General features: G+C 40.8%; 1 protein-coding gene across 4 annotated transcripts in view; it reads right to left on the bottom strand.

Moving 5' to 3' along the window:
• PLCE1 (phospholipase C epsilon 1) overlaps positions 1-20,785 on the bottom strand; it is a 351,870-nt gene that overhangs the window by 145,714 nt on the left and 185,371 nt on the right. For all 4 annotated transcript variants that reach the window (XM_049855298.1, XM_049855297.1, XM_049855300.1 and 1 more), the window contains one exon: positions 6,519-6,835. In XM_049855298.1, coding sequence (XP_049711255.1) covers positions 6,519-6,835 — 317 coding nt within the window. The remainder of the gene's footprint in view (positions 1-6,518; positions 6,836-20,785) is intronic.

Raw genomic sequence — 20,785 nt, 5'->3', positions numbered from 1 at the left:
CCACTTTTCTCCTGCTCCATCAGGGACTCTCTGTTGTGTTCCCTGTCAGGGCAGTCATTGGTGGTAGCTGGGTACCATCTAGTTCATCTCGGTCTCAGGCAGATGGAGTCTCTGGTTTATGTGGCCCTTGAAGTTCTTTTTAAAATGTAAATTTGATCATGTCATTCCCCTGCACTCCTTACTGCTTTCAAAATAAGGTCTAGCTCCTCTGATGGCCCTCTAAGATCTGGTCTCTAGCTACCTCTCCAATATCATTTCCTATGTCAGTGTCAAGGACCAGAACCCTGAAAGGACTACTATTTACTCAAATGCACCTTGCTGTTTCCTATCCTGACCTTTCCTCTTAGGATAGATAGCCTTTCCAATTTGCCTGGCTAAGCCCTACTTATACTTTGACCCTCTAGCTGCTTAGTTGTTGGTTTTCCAGTTTAGGTATCATCTTCTCTAAGAAACTAGGTCAAAACACAGTCAAATCAAAATGAAAAGTTTGAATATTTTGGAATAATGCTGAATATGCAACAAAGGGAAATAAGTTACATTTATTTTAAACAAGTTATCTCCTGGCCTCCCTTAATGCAGGCCAAACACTCTCAGTTATTTAATGAATTGCATTTTAACCATACTTTCCTAAGAACAAACATTATGCAACATTACCAGCAAGGCACCAGGAATTTTCTTCCCTTTCCTCGAATTACAATTAAGTCATTGTAAAAAGAGCTGTTGGAATTTGAGAAACTCTTAGCTCATGATCATGTTCTACTGACAATCAGGAGCCAGCTGCCTCCCTAAACCAGTCTTGCTCATACCAAGAACTGTCTGGTTGTCTTCTTGTCCAGAATGCACCCCTTCCCCATGACTTTCCTTGTTGTCTTAGTCATCTAGTGCTGCTATAACAGAAATACCACAAGTGGATGGCTTTAATAAAGATTTATTCTCTCACAGTCTAGAAGTTTACAAGTCCAAATTCAGGGTGTCAGCTCCAGGGGAAGGCTTTCTCTCTGTGTTGGCTCTGGAGGAAGACTCCTTGTCATCAATCTTCCCCTGGTCAAGGAGCTTCTCAGGTGCAGGCACCCCAAGTCCAAAGGAGGTGCTCTGTTCTCAGTGCTGCTTTCTTGGGGGTATGAGGTCCCCAACTCTCTGCTTGCTTCCCTTTCCTTTTTATCTCTTGAGAGATAAAAGATGGTTCAGGCCACAGCCCACGGAAACTCCCTTTAGATTGGATCAGGAATGTGACCTGGGTAAGGGTGTTACAATTCCACCCTAATTCTCTTTAACATAAAATTATAATCACAAAATGGAGGACAACCATACAATACCGGAAATCATGGCCCAGCCAAATTGATACACACATTTTTGGGGGGACATAATTCAACTTATGACACCTGTCTATTCCTTCTATCCTCAAAGCCCAACTCCAAACTCCAGCGCTCAGCAGGGAGAGCTCTGATCACCCACATAGATATGATCTCTTGACACGTCCATGCTCACTGTCTGTGCCACTCATACTGCACTTACTTTCTGCCTCTTTTGGTAGTTATAAAGGGTCTCTATGAGTCGGAATCGACTCGATGGCAGCGGGTTTGTTTTTTTTGGTTCTATGTGCCCATGCCTGACTACAATTTAAGACTGGCAGCTTCTGGCAGCCACGGCCGTAATTCACTTTCCTTAGTACATATGCACCATAGTGCCCTGCTTCTGAGAAGAGCTGAGTAAATGTTAATGGAATGATTGAATGCACTAATAAAGGCATTCACCTCTCAACTAAGTGACTAGCACTCCTGCAATGGAGCTAATATTCTCTCTCTTGTCTTTAAGATTCTCCAATGTTCCAAGGAACATATATTTTCCTTTTACTGAGGAAAGTGAATTTATTTTGTGTACTCAATTTTATAGAACCTGTCCATGGGATGGAGCCCTGGTGGTGCAGTGCTTAAGAGCTTGGCTGCTAACCAAAAATGTCGGCAGTTTGAATCCACCAGCTGTTCATTGGAAACCCTGTTGGGCAATTCTATTCTGTCGTATGGGTTGCATGAGTCAGAATCGACTGAACGGTGATGGGTTCTTTTTTTTTTTTTTGGTAAGCATGGGGCTAATAATGTGGTAAATTTTCATCATATATTGCTGATTTCTCATGTTTTAAAAATATGTTTGACACACCAGTGAAAAAAGAGAAAATGGCTAGAGCATAGAAGGTGTTCAAGAAATGTCTTGAGTAAATGGGAATGAATGAAATGTAGACAATAGAAAACTGGATCAAAATAGAAACAGAAGAGGAATAGAAAAAGGACGGGTGCACGGGAGATTTGGAAAAGGAATAGAAAGTGAGGGAAGAAAGAGAGAGAAAGGAGATCTAAGGCTAATTAGATCCTACATCAGCAATTCTATTTTTATTACAAACTTGAATTTGATAATTCAACAAGTACAGAGGCAGTTGAGAAAGAAGAGAATAGGACGCTAACATTAATATATTCTACCTGCCTTATTAGAACGTCACTAGTTTCCCCACTGATGTTCTCTTTCTAGTCCAGGATCCAGTAGGATCCTAAACTGCATTTAGCTGTCATGTCTTCTTAAACTCCTCTAGTTTTCAACAGTTTCTCAGTCTTTTCTTGCCTTTCGTGACCTTGACACTTTTGAAGAGTAGAATGTGTTTCAATTAGGGGTTATCTGATGGTTTTTCATGATTAGATTTAGTGATGCATCTTTGGGAAGAACACCACAGAAATGTTATGTCCTCCTCAGTGCGTCATATCAGGAGGTACATGTCGCTATGTCTTATTACTGGTGATGTGAACCATGACCACTTGGTAAAGGCAGTGCACTTGGTTAAGGCAGTGCACTCTTTGTAATTAATAAATAATCTTGCAGACAGATAATTTAAGACTATGCAAATGTCCTGTTTCTCATCATACTTTTGGCCAATAATTTTAGTGTTCATTTGTGGTTCTTGCTTGCAACAGTTAGTACTGTGGGTGTTCTAAAAGTGGTTTTCTATTTCCTCATTCCTCCTACATTTATCAATTAATAAATTCCAATTAGAATTTTTCTTAAGAGCTGTATTTTCTCCCCATTTATTTATTAACTCATTTATGTCAACATGGACTCGTGAATATTTATTTTATTCTGTGGGTCATAATCTAATACTGTGATTATTTATTTTGTTGTTTAAGTTTCTTTTTTTAATTTTTGAGACAAGGATAATGAAAACTGCCTTATGTAACTGTTTTAGGATAAAATGGGGTTAAAAATGTGAAAATACCTAGTCCAGAAAAAAAAAAATTTTTTTTTTTTTTTTTTCCAGAGCACCTAGTAAATAAATGCCAATGCCTTTCCTACCTTTTCCTCACAAAAAGTAAAGCCACACTAATTTGGAAGCAAGGTCATTTTAAACAGGTGAAAAATTTGAATTTAAGAATTATTTTAATATAAAGCAGCTTTTTTACCCTAAGGTATATAATCCAAACCAAAACGCACTGCACTCAAGTCAATTCCAACTCATAGCAACTCTATAGGAAACAGTTGCCCCATAGAGTTTCTGAGGCTATAACCCTTTCCAGAAGCAGACTGCCGCATCTTTCTCCCTCTGAGCGGCTGGTGAGTTCAAGCAGTTGGCTTTTCGGTTGGCAGCCGAGCGCTTTTACCACTGTACCACCAGGCCTCCTTAAGGTATATAATCCAACTAGAATTTAGCTACGCCATTGTTGCCTACTGAAGATCAATTGGGGTCTACCTTTAATGACTTTATAACCAAAAGGTCAGCAGTTCAAATCTACCAGGTACTACCTGGAAACTCTATGGGGCCGTTCTACTCTGTTCTATAGGGTTGCTGTGAGTTGGAATTGACTCAGTGGCAATGGGTTTGGTTACGGTTTTTGGTTAACACTGATTTTTAATCAGTATGTTCATTATTTGTATGAAAATAGATGCTTGAGAATACTTGAAAACAGACTGTTCTCTCAAGTAGTTGAAGTGTTTTCCCAGAAATCTTGTTTATGTTCTGAAGTTGCTTAGCTAAACTATTTTCAGAGATAGTCCAAAGCACGCCTCAACCCAGCTGCAGTTCGTGACATCACGAGTGAAATCACTGGGTCATATTTGATTCCCAAGCTTATGGCAGTGAGTGGAAGAAACCCAAGTTTTTTCTCCAAAACTAATTTAAAATTAGATTTTAAGGGCCTAAGAAAATCACTTTTAAGTTCGAGTGGGATTAAAAAAAAAAAAAAAAGACAGGAATAGAATCCTAAGGATTTGAAAGTGAGTAGACTTAACCCAAATGTTTAAAATAATTTGTAAAATCCACTAATAAAAAGACTCCATTTACTGGAATGTTCAGTTTCCACTTCATTTTTTATCAGTAAGGAAAATCAAGAACATCAGGCTATTTATTTTAAAAAGCAACTTGGAGGGCAGTGTGGTTCTCAAGCTCTCATGTGGACTCCCAGAGATTCTGTTTTACTCAGTCTGGGGTGGGACCAGGAATCTGCAGTTTAGGCAGGCACCACCCTCAACACAGTACCTGAGTGAAACAATTAAGTGCTTGCCTACTAACTGAAAGGTTAGTGGTTCAAATCCACCCAGAGGCTCCTTGGAAGAAAGGCCTGTTGATCTACTTGAGAAAAATCAGCCACTGAAAACCCTACGGAGTGCAATTCTACTCTGACACACATGGGGTCACCATGAGTTGGAATTGACTCAACAGCAACTGATATAGGGTACTCCAAACACAAGCCTGAGATGAGAGACAGGATAGCTTGGTGGTTCAAAGCCCAAGTTCTGGGGCCCAACTACATGTATTTGAATCTCAGTATTACCACCGTCCCCCTATGTAACCTAACCTTGGGCACGTGACTTCATCTCCTTGTGTCTCAGGTTCTTCACTGGTAAAACGGAGCTTACGACAGGGTTGTGAGCAGCACATAAGTAGTACATGTAAAATGAACAGCATGACAGAACTAAATGGATATCAGCTATTCCTGTGGGTAAGCGATCTCTTTTTGAGAAATGGTGCTCAGTGTATGTCTGTGCACAGAACTGTTTGAGCTCACCCTCTAACACTCTGTATGCTCACTGGGCCTTATCATGGTTACTGGTCATGGTATCATCAAGATCATGACTGGCAGGTCAAGGAGGCTGCAAGTGAACTGCTATAGTTAGGAAGAGCATCTACTTAGCATTTAGTTAGAGTTTTCTAAATGACCAAAATAGGAAACAATTGCATTTGTGGAGTTGTCAACTAACAAAAAATATACACATTGAAATTGTATGTTTTAGTATTCAAAGGCTCATGGACTGCCAGAAGAATGAACAAGACGGTTGTGGAAGAAGTACAGCCAGAGTGCTTCTTGGATGCAAGAATAGAGAGACTTCGTCTCATGTACTTTGGACACATTATCAGGAGGGACCAGTCCCTGGAGAAAGACATCATGCTTGGTAAGGTAGAGCATCAGTGAAAAAGAGGAAGGCCCTCAACAACATGGTCTGACACAATGGCTACAACAATGGACTCAAACATAGCAACAATTGTGAGGATGGAGCAGGACCGGGCAATGTTTCCTTCTGTTGTACACGGGCTTGCTAAGTCAGAACCGACTCAACGGCACCTAACAACAACAATATTCAGAGCAAGGGAAATTAAATCTAAAATAAATAAAACGTAGATTACAAAATTCTGGGTGTGTGGTTATATCATGGGGAAAAAGTGCTCTTTAAGCCCTAGAGTGTAGCAACCCTTGACCACAGCATTGCGCAGAAACCTACCTGTCCCCCGGCTCCTCTTACTTACTCCAGCCCCACAGGGACATGCAGCCATTGGCTCTTTACCTTCCAGTGAGTCCCTAGACCCCTTGTAGTGCCTCTTTCCTGTTTCTTGATTCCAGTCGGGCCTGCCCTCTTTAGAACTGGCTTCCGGTACGGTCGAAGGCTTTGGAGTGACTTCTGCAGGGCTGAGGATCTTGATGGGATACAGAAAGCAGACTGGTGGTGGTTCGGTGCCCCTCAAGCCCACAATTCCTCCTCACTCTCCTGAAACAGGTGAGTGGGTTCCTCTGTTTCTGCTGAGGAGGTCTGATGGTGGAAGAGTACGTGGGCTAGATAGCTGTGGCCAAGGATCATGGTTTCAAAACTAAAAATTGAGACATCTGGTCCTAAAAGTACCCACGGGAAAAGTACCCATGGGAATAGAATATTTGAAATTGAGTCTGGACAGAATGTTTTGGAAAGGGTAGAAAGAAAGCAGGACTGGGTATCAGAAGTCTGCTTATCCAAAGGGAGAAAGATAGATGGACTTGGTAATGATGTGGGATGGAGATAAGATCAATTAGGCCTAAGGGTAGGTTGCAATGAAGTGAGAGGGAAGGCGACAATATGGTGTGTCTACGTCATTGCCTGGAACGAAAAACAACTATCATGGAAGCAGTAAGACAGGGAGTAGATGACATATCAGTAATAGACAACCCTATAAGGAAAATCATGCTTAGAAATTGTTTATCAGTGACTCAATTACAAAAGTGACTTCTTACCTCATTAAATCTCATCACAAGATCTTCAAGGGTATTGTGCTCTCCATACTGGGATGTAAGAATTGATGCTGAGATGGATGCTTTGAGGCAGGGCAGGGACCTCTGGCATTCGGAAGTACCTAAGTCCCGGGTTAAGAAGCAAAGGTAGTCAACCGGCAAGACCCTTCGGTAAATATTCTGCTCCTGCTCCATCAGGATGCTGGCAACTTCCTCTGGGAACTGGATGAGAGGCTGCAGATCAATCAGTTCCTTGCTGATCCCAGCTGTACTTGAAGGGAGGGCATTGGAATTAGCCATGGAGGTGCCTGGTTGGCGCTCTGAAATAAAGTAACAAAGTCATGGTTACACAAGGGTTGGTCTTCTCCACAACAAATATTTATTTAAGAGCCATTCAAAATCATGTAGGTCTCTTAACCCAAGTGTCTGCCCGGTGGACAATTCTGTGCTGTCTTTCTTGCTATAAAGTTCTTTCTGATATCTATCTGCCCTGCTCTCCTCCCCCTCCTAGAAGACTAGTTGGCGTTGAGCTGATTCTGACTCACGGAGACGCCATGTGCGTCAGAGTAGAATTGTGCTCCATAGGGTTGTCAAAGGCTGAGTTTTCGGAAGTAGATCATCAGCCTTTTCTTCAGAGATGCCTCTGGGTAGACTCAAACCTCCAACCTTTTGGTTAGCAGCTGAGTCCTTAACCTTTGGCACCACCTATGGACTTTTCCCACCCCCCAGGGTCTTGACTTTCCATTTTCAGGAGAAGCAGTGATGAGCACACTATTCCCAAACCACTTCACTAAACTTGGCAGAGTTGCAGAGAAAGAAAAATGTGCCACTGACTCCTCATCTTCCTTTGCTAACCATCAATGAAGAGAAATGAGGACAGGTATCGAGGGTGGGCCCCCACATGCCTGTCAGTGTGTCGTACTGTGGGGGCTTGCATGTTGCTGTAATGCTGGAAGCTATGCCACCAGTATTCAGATACCAGCAGGGTCACCCATGGAGGACAGGTTTCAGATGAGCTTCCAGACTAAGACAGACTAGGAAGAAGGACCCGGCAGTCTACTTCAGAAAAGCATTAGCCAGTGAAAACCTTAAGAATAGCAGCGGAACATTGTCTGATATGGTGCTGGAAGAGGAGCCCATCCCCCAGGTTGGAAGGCACTCAAAAGATGACTGGGGAAGAGCTGCCTCCTCAAAGCAGAGTTGACCTTAATGATGTGGATGGAGTAAAACTTTTGGGGTCTTCATTTGCTGATGTGGCACGACTCAAAATGAGAAGAAACAGCTGCAAACGTCCATTAATAATCAGAATATGGACTGTAAGAAGAATGAATCTAGAAAAATTGGAAATCATCAAAAATGAAATGGAACGCATAAACATCGATATCGTAGGCATCAGTGAACTGAAATGGACTGGTATTGGCCATTTTGAATCGGACAATCATATAGCCTACTATGCTGGGAATGACAATTTGAAGAGGAATGGTTTTGCATTCATTGTCAAAAAGAACATTTCAAGATCTATCCTGAAGTACAACGCTGTCAGTGATAGGATAATATCCATACGCCTGCAAGGATGACCAGTTAATACGACTATTATTTAAATTTACACACCAACCACTAAGGCCAAAGATGAAGAAAAAGAATATTTTTATCAGCTGCTGCAGTCTGAAATTCATCAAACATGCAATCAAGATGCATTGATAATTACTGGTGATTGGAATGGGAAACAAAGAAGAAGGATCAGTAGTTGGAAAATATGGCCTTGTGATAGAAACAATGCCGGAGACAGAATGACAGAATTTTGCAAGACTAACAACTTCTTCACTGCAAATACCTTCTTTCACCAACATAAACGGCGACTATACACATGCACAGGGTTTATACACATGGACCTCGCCAGATGGAACACACAGAAATTAAACTGACTACATCTGTAGAAAGAAACAATGGAAAAGCTCGATATCATCAGTCAGAACAAGGCTAGGGGCCGACTGTGGGACAGGCCATCAATTGCTCATATGCAAGTTCAGGCTGAAACTGAAGAAAATCAGAGCAAGTCCACGAGAGCCAAAATATAACCTTGAGTATATCCCACCTGAATTTAGAGACCATCTCAAGAATAGATTTGACGCATTGAACACCAGTGACCGAAGACCAGACGAGTTGAGCGAGGACATCAAGGACATCATACGCGAAGAAAGCAAGAAGTCACTGAAAAGACAGGAAAGAAAGAAAACACCAAGATGGATGTCAGAGGAGACTCCGAAACTTGCTCTCGAACGTCGAGCAGCTAAAGCAAAAGGAAGAATTGGTGAAGAAAAAGAACTGCACGGAATATTTCAAAGGGCGGTTCGAGAAGACAAAGTATTATAATGACATGTGCAAAGAGCTGGAGATGGAAAACCAAAAGGGAAGAACACACTTGGCATTTCTCAAGCTGAAAGAACTGAAGAAAAAATTCAAGTCTCGAGTTGAAATAGTGAAGGATTCTATGGGGAAAATATTAAAGGATGCAGGAAGCATCAAAAGAAGATGGAAGGAATACACAGAGTCATTATACCAAAAAGAATTAGTCGATGTTCAACCATTTCAAGGGGCAGCATATGATTAGGAACTAATGGTACTGAAGGAAGAAGTCCCAGCTGCTCTGAAGGCATTGGTGAAAAACAAGGCTCCAGGAATTGATGGAATACCAATTGAGACGTTTCAACAAACAATGCAGCGCTGGAGGTGCTCACTCATCTCTGCCAAGAAATATGGAAGACAGCTTCCTGGCCAACTGACTGCAAGAGATCCATATTTATGCCTATTCCCAAGAAAGGAAATCCAGCCGAATGTGGAAATTATAGAACAATATCATTAATATCACACGCAAGCAAAATTTTGCTGAAGATCATTCAAAAACGGCTGCAGCAGTATATCAACAGGGAACTGCCAGAAATTCAGGCCAGTTTCAGAAGAGGATGTGGAACCAGGGATACCATTGCTGATGTCAGATGGATGTTTACCTATGTTTTATTGACTATGCAAAGGCATTCAACTCTGTGGATCGTAACAAATTATGGATAACATTGAGAAGGATGGGAATTCAAGAACACTTAATTGTGCTCATGAGGAACCTTTACATAGACCAAGAGGCAGTTGTTTGGACAGAACGAGGGGATACTGAGTGGTTTAAAGTCAGGGAAGGTGTGTGCTAGGGTTGTATTCTTTCACCATACCTATTCAATCTGTATCCTGAGCAAATAATCCAAGAAGCTGGACTATATGAAGAAGAATGGGGCATCAGGATTGAAGGAAGACTTATTAACAACCTGTGTTATGCAGATGACACAACCTTTCTTGCTGAAAGTGAAAAGGACTTGGAGCACTTACTAATGAAGATCAAAGACCACAGCCTTCAGTATGGATTGTATCTCAACATAAAGAAAACAAAAATCCTCACAACTGGACCAATGAGCAACATCATGATAAATGGAGAAAAGATTGAAGTTGTCCAGGATTTGATTTTACTTGGATCCACAATCAACAACCATGGAAGCAGCAGTCAAGAAATCAAAAGACGCATTGCACTGGGTAAATCTGCTGCAACGGTCCTCTTTAAAGTGTTGAAGAGCAAAGATGTCACTTTGAAGACTAAGGTGTGCCCTGGTATTTTTCAATCGCATCACATGCATGTGAAAGCTGGACAATGAATAATGAACACCGAAGAAGAATTGATGCCTTTGAATTGTGACGTTGGGGAAGAATATTGAATATACCATGGACTACCAAAAGAACGAACAAATCTGTCTTGAGAGAAGTACAACCAGAATGCTCCTTAGAAGCAAGGATGATGAGACTGTGTCTTACATAATTTGGACATGTTGTCAGGTGGGATCAGTCCCTGGAGAAGGACATCATGCTTGGCAAAGCACAGGGTTGGCGGAAAAGAGGAGGACCCTCAATGAGGTGGACTGACATAGTGGCTGCAACAATGAGCCCCAGCATAACGATTGTAAGGATGGTGCAGGACCGGGCAGTGCTTCGTTCTGTTGTGCATGGGGTCGCTATGAGTCGGAACCGACTCGAGGGCACCTAACAACAACAACAACATTGAGGGTGGGTGTTATGGATTGAATTGTGTCCCCTCCCCAAAATATGTGCTGTAAATCCTAAGCTCTATGCCTGTGGTTAGAATCCCATGTGGGAAAGGATTGTCTTTGTTATGTTAATGAAGCAGGATTAGCATAGGGTATGTCTTAAGTCAATCTCTGAAACAGTATATAAAGGGAGCAGATTAAGCAAACAGAGATAGGGGAAGATAGATATCAAGCCACATGGAGATCTCCAAGGAACCAGGAAACAGAAGCCAAAGAGACATGGAACTTCCCCCAAAGCCCACAGAGAGAGAAAGCCGCCCCCTAGACTTGGTGCCCTGAATTTGCACTTCTAGCTTCCTAAACTGTGAAAAAATAAATTTCTGTTTGCTAAAGTCATCCACTTGTGGTTTTTCTATTCTAGCAGCACTAGATAACTAAAACAGTGGGTTTGAGCATAGTCAATAGAAATGGAAGAGGGAAGAAGGCTTGGGGGTGGGGAGGTACCTACATGTGTGTGCATATGGCAACTAAGCATGCAGGAGACCTGGATATTTATCATGCTGTAGCCAAAGTCATGTCCCTAAAATAATAAAACAATCCCAGCCTTTTAAAAAAACCTGCAAGAGTTCCCTATCATTCAATGCCTTCTGTCATCTGGCCCCAAAGTGTCTTTCAAGCCCATATCCCACTACACTTTCCAATCTATAAAGATCACAAGAGATTATTTTCTCTTAACTCAGAATATTACCTGCCAATACAGTCCCATGGCTTTGCTCCTGCTGTTCTTGGTCTGGAATACTCTTCCCCTTATTTTGCTCCAACGCTTTCTCCTCCATATAGCCTTCTCTGACATCTTACTTTGGAATTAATAGCTCCTTTTTTTTTTTTCTCTAGAGCTCAGACTGCTAACCAAAATGTCGGCAGTTTGAATCTACCAGCCTTTCCTTGGAAACCCTATGGGGCAGCTCTGTTCTGTCCTGTAGGGTCTCTATGAGTCAGAATCAACTTGACGGCAACAGTTTAATGGGTTTGGTTCTCTGAACTCGTAGTGCTGTGGTGGGACATAAGAACATATTTTAATCTGCCTTATATTTGAAAGTATTTGTTCACTTGTCTGTCTCCTCTTTGGAGCAGGGCAGGGGCCCAGTCCCATTCATCTTTGTAATCTTCTTAGTAAATGGTGCCTTGCAAACAGGAAGGCATTCGAATGTACTTTTTGAACTAAACTGGATTGAAAGAGGGAGAGAAGAAAGAAATATGGACCTGGCTTTGGGGGAGCTAAGACTAAAGTGCCACTACTGCATGGCTGGAGCCCTGGTGGCACAGTGGTTAAGAGCTCAGCCCAAAAAGGTCGGCAGTTTGAATCCACCAGCTGCTCCTTGGAAGCTCTATGGGGCAGTTCTACTCATAGGTTCGCTATGAGTTGGAATCGACTCAACCACAATGGGGTTTGGGGATTGCATGGCCTTCCTTCTACTCAGCAGCAAGGAACCTTCCTGTGGTCTTTTGGAGCTCCTGTTGAGCCATTTAATAGTGATTAGCTTTCAACAGCTTTCACTCTGTGCCTTCCAACATCCCACTGTTTCTAAGACAGCACTCGCCAAAATCCCTAACACGCTGCCATCAAGTGATTCTGACTCCTATTGACCCTGTAGGACAGAGTAGAACTGCCCCATAGGGTTTCGAAGGCTGTAAATATTTATGGAAGCAGACTGCCACATCTTTGAAGCTGCTGGTGGGTTTGAACCACTAACCTTTTGGTTAACAGCCACAAGCGCTTAACCACTGTGCCACCAGGGCTCCTCTTCCCAAATGCCTAGCACACAGAAGTTCTAGTGTCTGCTTTTCATATATTCAAAATATTTGGATTCAATTTCCATTTCTTCTCCAGTTTAGTTTGGGAACGTGATTCCTAGTAAAGTTATTTAAGGCACTGAAGGAATGAGGTGTCATATAAACTTTGCTTTGGGATTTGATTCACGTGATTTTGTTAAATAACAGTGTTGGTCTGCTTTATAGACTCCATGACCTGTCATTACATTAATATAATTTTATTTCCATAGTTCAAGTGAGTCTAGCTTTAATGTACTATATCAATTTACCAAACATTTTAATTATCTCTTGGGAAGCCAATTATCTGATTAAATGACTATTGCTTTTAACCCAGTGCCGTCGCGTCAATTCTGACTCATAGCGACCCTTTAGACCCCTGGAAAAATCCCCCTGGTTGTGGTTACTCCCAGGCACATGGTTTAACTTAAAAAACAAAAACAAAACAAGATTGGCTTAATAAAAATTATGACGATAGTGAACACAAATACTTATGTGCCAGTTGCTATTCTTAGTGCTTGATATGTATTAGCTCATTTAGTTCTCACAATCCCTGTGCAAAGGTAGGTATGCTTACAATTCCCATTTTACAGATAAAGTCAGGCTAGTGCTAAAGGCACACCTATAGGAGGCAAGGTCCGCCCTCTTAACAGTCTCCAGATGGTGTTGGTTACTGTCTCTGATTGGAACGGATGAGAGAATTAATCCAATTTTCAGGAAAGCAAAACAATAACCGAATCTCATTTGGGTTCTGGGGCAAATCTAGGCAATCACACCACCTTGAGGGTGGGAATTCCAGGCCGTGTTCCCTCGAGGGATGCTGCTCTGAGGGCTGGAGCAGTGCCCCTGCCCTCCTGCCATGCTCACAGGGCCCTCCTCTCCTTCCTCCCTACCTGTGATCACCAGCCCCTGGCCTTGTCCAGAAGCTGCCATTCCCAGGGGCTGTCCACAAACTGCACAGCCCAGAAATATCCAGGCAGGGCCCTGGGATAAGCCTTGAAACTTGGTGAGCATTTTTCCTTGATAATCGTTCACTCACTGCTCTGGCATACAGTGCCTTGGGGACCTGTCCCTGTATCACCACCATGCTGCTCCCTCTTTCCATGTTAGCACTTGTTCAGAAATGCTTGTTCAGATCCCAAGCCCACCAAAGAGCTGCAGGCTTGGGCTAGAGCCCAGCAAAACCTGCCACTTCCATTCATTCCTTTTTTTGATTTTTTTTTTTTAATCAAAACTAAAAACATTCAGTAATTTTTGCCGTGCCTCCTCTGAAACGCTGCTGTTGTTAAGTGCCATCAAGTTGATGTGACATGTGATAGAGTAGAAGTGCCCCATACGATTTTCAAGGATGTAATCTTTACAGAGAATCCCAGTGGTGCAGCGGTTAAGAGCTTGGCTGCTAACCAAAAGGTTAGCAGTTTGAATCCATCAGCCATTCTTTGGAAACCCTGTGGGGCAGTTCTACTCTGTCCTATAGGGTTGCTATGAGGTGGAATTGATACCATGGCAATGGGTTTCCTTTTGGTTTTTTGTTTTTTTGCAGCGGGATAATCTTTACAGGAGCAAGTTGCCAGGTCTTTCTCGTGCAGAGCTGCTGAGTGGGTTCCAACCGCCAGCCTTTTGGTTAGCAGCCAAGTGCTTAATTGTTGCACCACAAAATCATCTCACACAATCTCCTTCGAGGAAGCCTTGATGGGTAGACAGTGCTAATCCTATGTTTTCTAAAGCTTGAATCAAGTTGCTAAGTGACTTGCCTAGTAATACAGCTTGTGAGTGGTCAGCCACGGAATTGGCAAAAGCTGGGACAGAACCTGCAGACTCTGGCTCCTGGCCCAGTACTCTTTGTATTACCCCAAGCCGAGCCTGAATTATCCTGGGTTTGCTCAGTGTCCAGGGGCCTGCCTGTCATTAGCTGCCAATACATGTGAGCAGTTTAAGAAACACTAGGTAGGAACTCATTCATTCACTTACTGAGTACCTACGACACGCTAGGCTTTGTTTCAGGTTACGCTCACGTTGGGATTTAGTGAACAGGAAAAGATCCCTGTTGTTATGGAGCATTCTAGAAGAGGAGACAGATAAATATTAAAATAAATGAGTAACGATGCATGTTAGAAGGTGATAAATGCCATGGTGAAAATTAAAAGAGCAGGTGCAAGGGACCCAGGACGTAGGTGGGGGTAAGGACAGTGTAGTATTGCCCAGTACATATTAACCAGAACGTTAGAAATTTCCTCAAGCTTTTCCGCAAGGTGCTCAGAACTTTACCATCCAGTGGTTGAACAATATGAGGAACACATTTAATGTCACTGAACTGCACGTGTGAAACACACCGAAATGGCCAAGTGTTTTGTTACCTATGTATTCACCACAAAAGAAAAAACCTTTACCATCCAGGATTTCCCAGCTTGGTCATCCTAACTCTTTTCTAGTGTCTCAACAGTAGTTACTCATTTAGCTCTAGTTCCTCACCATTCACTGGCTCTTCACATCAAGTAACTCAGTTCTCACAAGGCAGGTATGATTATTCTACAGATGACAGAACAGAGGGTCCACCCTCTATCACACTCAGCATTTTGAGCCATCTTCTGCACAGGGAACAGATTGCCCTGATTTCCTACTGTGTCTGTGTCTGTCTGTCTATCTCTCTCTCACACACACACAGAGCTTTTTCTGTGTATGGATTAAGGAGAGTTAAGCAGGATCATGCCCATAGGAATCTGACTTTAATGTACTATGGAGCGTGGTACTAGCCTTATAGTGTGCTGGTAGTTTAGTTGTGGTCTTAACACACAAAAGTGCTTAATTTGTCTGCATTTTGGAATGGATGTTTGGCAGCCTCGATTGCTGTAAAATGTAACCCCTCTCCATGACAGCTGATGATACCCTCTGATCATGACTTTAAATTACATCCTATCAAAACCCGGGAGAGAGAAGCCGCCACTTGGCTCTGCTTCTGAAACTTTTATCTCTCATGCTCAGTCTCTGGGGGATAGGAAGGGGAATGAAATGGGTACAAGCCTTTTTGGAAGGCAAAGCAAAATTCAAACATGCATACTCTTTGTCCTAGAAATTCCACTTCTAAGATTTTGTCCGACAGAAATTGTAAATCTATATGTACTGAAAATTGTTCAACAGAAGTAAGATGGAATGGAAATATGATCCTATTGGGGAGAAAGAATTTAGAAATATAGATAATGTTTGTATGGAGTTCCTGGGTGGTGCAAATGATTAATGTGCTCAACTGCTAACTGAGAGGTTGGAGGTTCAAGTCTACACAGAGACACCTCAGAAGACAACCTGGTGATCTGCTTCCAAAAGGCCACAGGCTTGAAAACACTGTGGAGTGCAGTTCTACTAACACATGGGGTCGTCATGAGTCAGAATTGATTCAATGGCAACGGGTTATATGTTTACATGTCTGCACAGTTCACACCAAACTATTAACAGTTCTGTTTGGTTTAACTTTTTCCCTAATGCACATGTAACAGTATTTAAAAAATTAAAAGGATATCTGAAAAATTCTTCCAGAGAATAAAAGCTCATCTTTTGGACACAAAATGGTTCAGCATTTCAGTAATTCAAATCCCTCCAGCTCCCTCCCCCCAATATCGCAATATTCTTTTGCAAAGTTACTTCAAATTACAATTAGAAAAGAAAGCAGGGGAAAATTTTAGTCTATTTACTCTCCCCATTTTCCTTTAATTTGAATTAATTTTGTAGACAGTCATGTTTTTTGAAGTTAAATGTTAGATTCAGCTACACAATTTACTAGTCCTTGAAAGGGGCAATTCCAATTATGTAAAAGAAGACAGAAAGAGTACTAACATCGAACAATCTTTAGTGTTGGCTTAAAACATTAAATCTCAGGCAGAGCTGAAAATTGCTTTTCAACAGGGAAGTGATGAGTTTAGAAAACGGTTCGTTAATTGGTGATTCCTTCTCATTATCTCCTATTGCTTTTCCCAGTAACAAATCCTGCAACAAAATGTGTTTGGCCTGTTCGCAACATTACATAAAAAAGATAAAGGTTATAAAATCAGTGAAGCATAATATTTCTAAGTCAGTACTTAAAAAGAAAACTGCAATATGCCTAGATTAAGAGTTAAGATATACTCAGAAAAAACTTTACTGGACTGAAGAGCCTCACAGCAGAAAACCACCTGACAGAATCCTCAAGAATAAAAAACAGCTTTCACTCCTGATTTCTAAAGAAAATATGTGCTCACTGTAGAAATGTGGAAAACAGAGAAAAGTATAAAGAAATTTAAAATCATCAATAACCCTATACCCAGAATTTGTTAATATTTTTGCTATAACATTTCATGTTTTTTCTATAGATACACACAATATTCACAAAATTATGATCAGAGAGCACAATTTTTTCTAACATTTAAAGAAAAAAAAAAAAAACTCGACTTACTCTCTAGTGCATATTTTCCCAACTCTAGAAGTCTAGTATTTGATTTTTAATAGCTCTTTGATAGTTAATGTTATGTCTACAATTTTTACTATTATAAATAAACCAAAAATGAACGAACAAAAACCCAACTACCGTCGAGTTGATGCCAACTCATAGTAACCCTATAGGACACAGCAAAACCGCCCCATGGGGTTTGCAAGGGTGTACATCTTTACAGAAGCAGGCCTCTGGCTGATGGGTTCAAACTGCCACCCTTTGGCTACCAGCTAAGCGCTATAACCACTGTGCAACCATAAACAGTCTTGTAAATACATGTTTGTATGTGCTTATTATGTTACATAATAACACAGTAAAAAAGGAAATAAATCCACAGCCACGTTGAGAAATTTCCAGGAAACAATAGTTTCTTGCCTATTCTTTTTACAGCACGTTAACTATTTTATCAGTATCTCTCACTGGCTGCCTACTTCTGATTACACTGAGTAAACTACAAGGGTAGTTGGGTTGAATCTTCCACACTTCACAGATTAAGAAACCACGCCTCTGAGAGTTCAAGATTTTGCCCAAGGTCACAGAGCTGAATGATCAGTGGCAAAGTCAGGTATAGAGCTGAAGTCCCCAGACTCCCATTCTGGGCTTTCCCTCTCCACTTGGCTGACTCATCTACTTGGTATGTTAGAATCTCAGGTGCTGGAAGCTGTTGGGGGGAAGCTCTACAGAGGCAGAAAACAGGGAAACGGAGAGTATAATCCAATGGTTATGAGCAAGGTCTTGGGAGTCACAAAGACCGGGGTCTCTGCCCAGCTCCGTTGCTGACTTGCTGCAGGACCTTGGGTAAGTTACTTACCAACTATTTCATAGCCCAAAACCAAACTCGTTGCCCGAGAGTCGATTCTGACTCATAGTGACCGTGTAGGACAGAGCAGAACTGTCCCATAGGGTTTCCAAGCAGCACCTGGTGGATTTGAACTGCCGACTTTTTGGTTAGCAGATGTAGTTTTTAACCACTATGCCACCAGGGAATAGTGGTTAAAAACTACATCTGCACTGATGGGGAAATTAAAATGAGAAAATGCATTTAAAATGTTTGGTACCTTTTCAGCACTCAGCAGTTGGCCATTTTTATCATCATCAGTAATGGATCATTTGAAAGAGAAAGAAGGAATTCTGGAGCCATTTGTCCTAGGATGGGGAGGCTTAGTTATATATCAAACCATTCCAGGCTATGGAAACTTCTGCTTTGTTTTTATAACCTGTAACTGTATCCTCTGGTATGGTGCCTGGCAGAATCAAAATTTCTTTCCAAAGATCTCAAATAATTCACAGAAAAAGAAATGTCCATAATATCTTACCAAACATTGTAGTAATAGACTCCCTGTCTAAAAAATATGCCCCCCCCAAAAAACTTTCTGTTGTCAACCCTGCCGCCGTTCCCTCTATAAAGAGAATGTTTCATGTCCCTTCCAGCTTGGCATTATCAGCAAACGGATCAAGATGTCAGAGCAGTCTCCAAGTTAAATCCTTTCACGCTAAAATATTGCTGAGCTATTTATGTAGTTGCTTTTCTTTTTTTGAGATATAATTCACATACCACAAAATTCACCATTTTAAGTGTACAATTCAGTAGTTTTTGGTATACTCACAGAGCTGTGCAGCCATCACTATAATCAATTTTAGAAAATTTCATCACTCCAAAAAGAAACTCTGTACCCATGAAGCAGTTGCTCCTCACTAACTCCCCTCCCTTACGACCCCTAGAAACCACTAATCTACTTTCTGTCTCCATGAATTTGCCTCTTTTGGACATTTCGTATAATGCAATAATACAATATGTGACCCTTTATGTCTACCAGCTTCTTTCACTTAGCATGTTTTCAAAGTTCATCAGTATAGCCTGACTCAATACTTCATTTCTTTTTATGGCTGAATACTATTCTATTGTATGGGTAAATCACATTTTGTTTATCCATTCATCAGTTGATAGACCTTTGGGATGTTTCCACTTTAAGACTATTATGAATAATGCTGTTATGAATATTCAAGTATAATTTTTTGTGTAAACATATGTTCTTAACTTCATTTTTGGATTATTCATTGCTAATGTATAAATACAACCGTTTTTTGCATACTGACCTTGTATCCTGCAATCTTGCTGAACTTATTTATTGGTTCTAATAATTTTCTAGTGGATTCCTTAGAATCCTATATGCAAGATCATGTCATCTGCTAATACAGATAGTTTCACTTCTTCCTTTCCAATATGGATACCTTCTCTTTCTTTTTCTTGCCTAATTATCCTGCCAGAACTTTCAGTACAATGTTGAATAGAAGTGGCAAGAGTGGATATCCTTGTCATGTTTCTGATTTTAGAGGGGAACCTTTCAGTCGTTCACCATTAAGTGTGTTGTTATCTGTGGGTTTTTTGTAGATGCCCTTAATCAGGTTGAGAAAGTTGCCTTCTATTTGTAGTTTGTTGAATGTGTTTATCAGGATAAACATTTTGTCAATGCTTTTTCCCTATCTATTAAGATGACCGTGTGGTTTTTGTCCACTATTCTATTAATATGGTGAATTACTTTGATTGATTTTTATATGTTTAACTGCACATTCATTTTTATGAATTCTGTGTTTAAATACAATCTAACCGGGAAAGAAGACCAGTAGACATTTATGTTCTATGTGCAATTCTGGGTCTATCTTGGACCTGTACATTGGACAAAAACAGATGGCAAATTGAGACAAGACTGTAACCATGACTTCAAATCACAAACACTCTAGTATTTTTAAAATTTGTATTTGTTTAAAGGAAGAAAACAGATTAAAAAAAAATTCATGTTGAACATATATTCTTTTTTGTTCATTATAATCATATTTTCAATGTCTGACAATATGAGTATCAATAAAATTAGTTCTATAATTTAACCCGTGGATTTCATTTCTGATTTAGAACATCTTATTGTAGCAGTGACCTGTATCGGACTTTGGGCAGGTCAAAGTCACGTAACTTAATGAGGAAAACACATATGCACATGGAAACTTTTTCCCACCTTGTGTGGCCCATAAAAGGGAATAATAATAATACTGATGATATTACTTGATAACATTTATAGAACCTATCACTCAGCTAAGCACATTACTCGCAAAATTTTATTTAAATATCTCATTTAGTCCTCCCAGCAACTTCGTGGGCTGAGTACAATTAATATTCCATATTATAGCTGAAAACACAGAAAGGATAAGTAACTTGTCTAAATATTCACATGTAGTAAGTCGTAAGGGCAAGACTCTCACCCACGCTCATACGTCTCCAAAATTCATGTGCTCAACCATTTTGTTTTTCCTTTCTGTCTTTTAGTTTTACTGTGGTTAGAAATACATAACATAAAATTTGCCATTTTAATCATTTTTTAAGTGTACAATTGAGTGGCACTAACTACATTTTACAATGTTGTTCAAACTTTACCACTATCTTCTTAACCATTTCTTGTACTTCGAGTACCAGAGTTCATGTGCAGACAGTTCATTCCCCCTTTTCAATGGAAATGGGACCAAACCCTGGAAGGTCATAGGATTCAGTGTCCCATTTGTTGACCAGATGCTACCTCAAGTCAAATACTCAATGAGTACCTATTATATGGATTCAACCTATGTGATGGTGATATTGATTCTGTCTGGTATTTGATTATGCAGTTAGCGACTTCCTGAGCATGTTTGATGATTTTACTAGAAGATCTTTACTGACAAATTCGAACCCACCTTTAATAATAAAAAAATAGCTATGTCAAAGTGGCTAATGATACACGCAGAGGCATTAAGGCTTGGTGCATTAAAAACATCATAGAATTTCATGGAGACAGCGTGGTAATCTATTACTTACAGCCCAACATCATGGACTGCCCTCATCTCCTCAAAACTTTCTAGAGTCCTGGGTTTAG

The sequence above is a fragment of the Elephas maximus genome, chromosome 16, assembly GCF_024166365.1.
Source record: "Elephas maximus indicus isolate mEleMax1 chromosome 16, mEleMax1 primary haplotype, whole genome shotgun sequence".
In the NCBI taxonomy this organism is placed as follows: Eukaryota; Metazoa; Chordata; class Mammalia; order Proboscidea; family Elephantidae; genus Elephas; species Elephas maximus.
The sequence above is the reverse complement of the archived record's forward strand: the minus strand, read 5'-3'. Positions and strand labels throughout refer to the sequence as shown.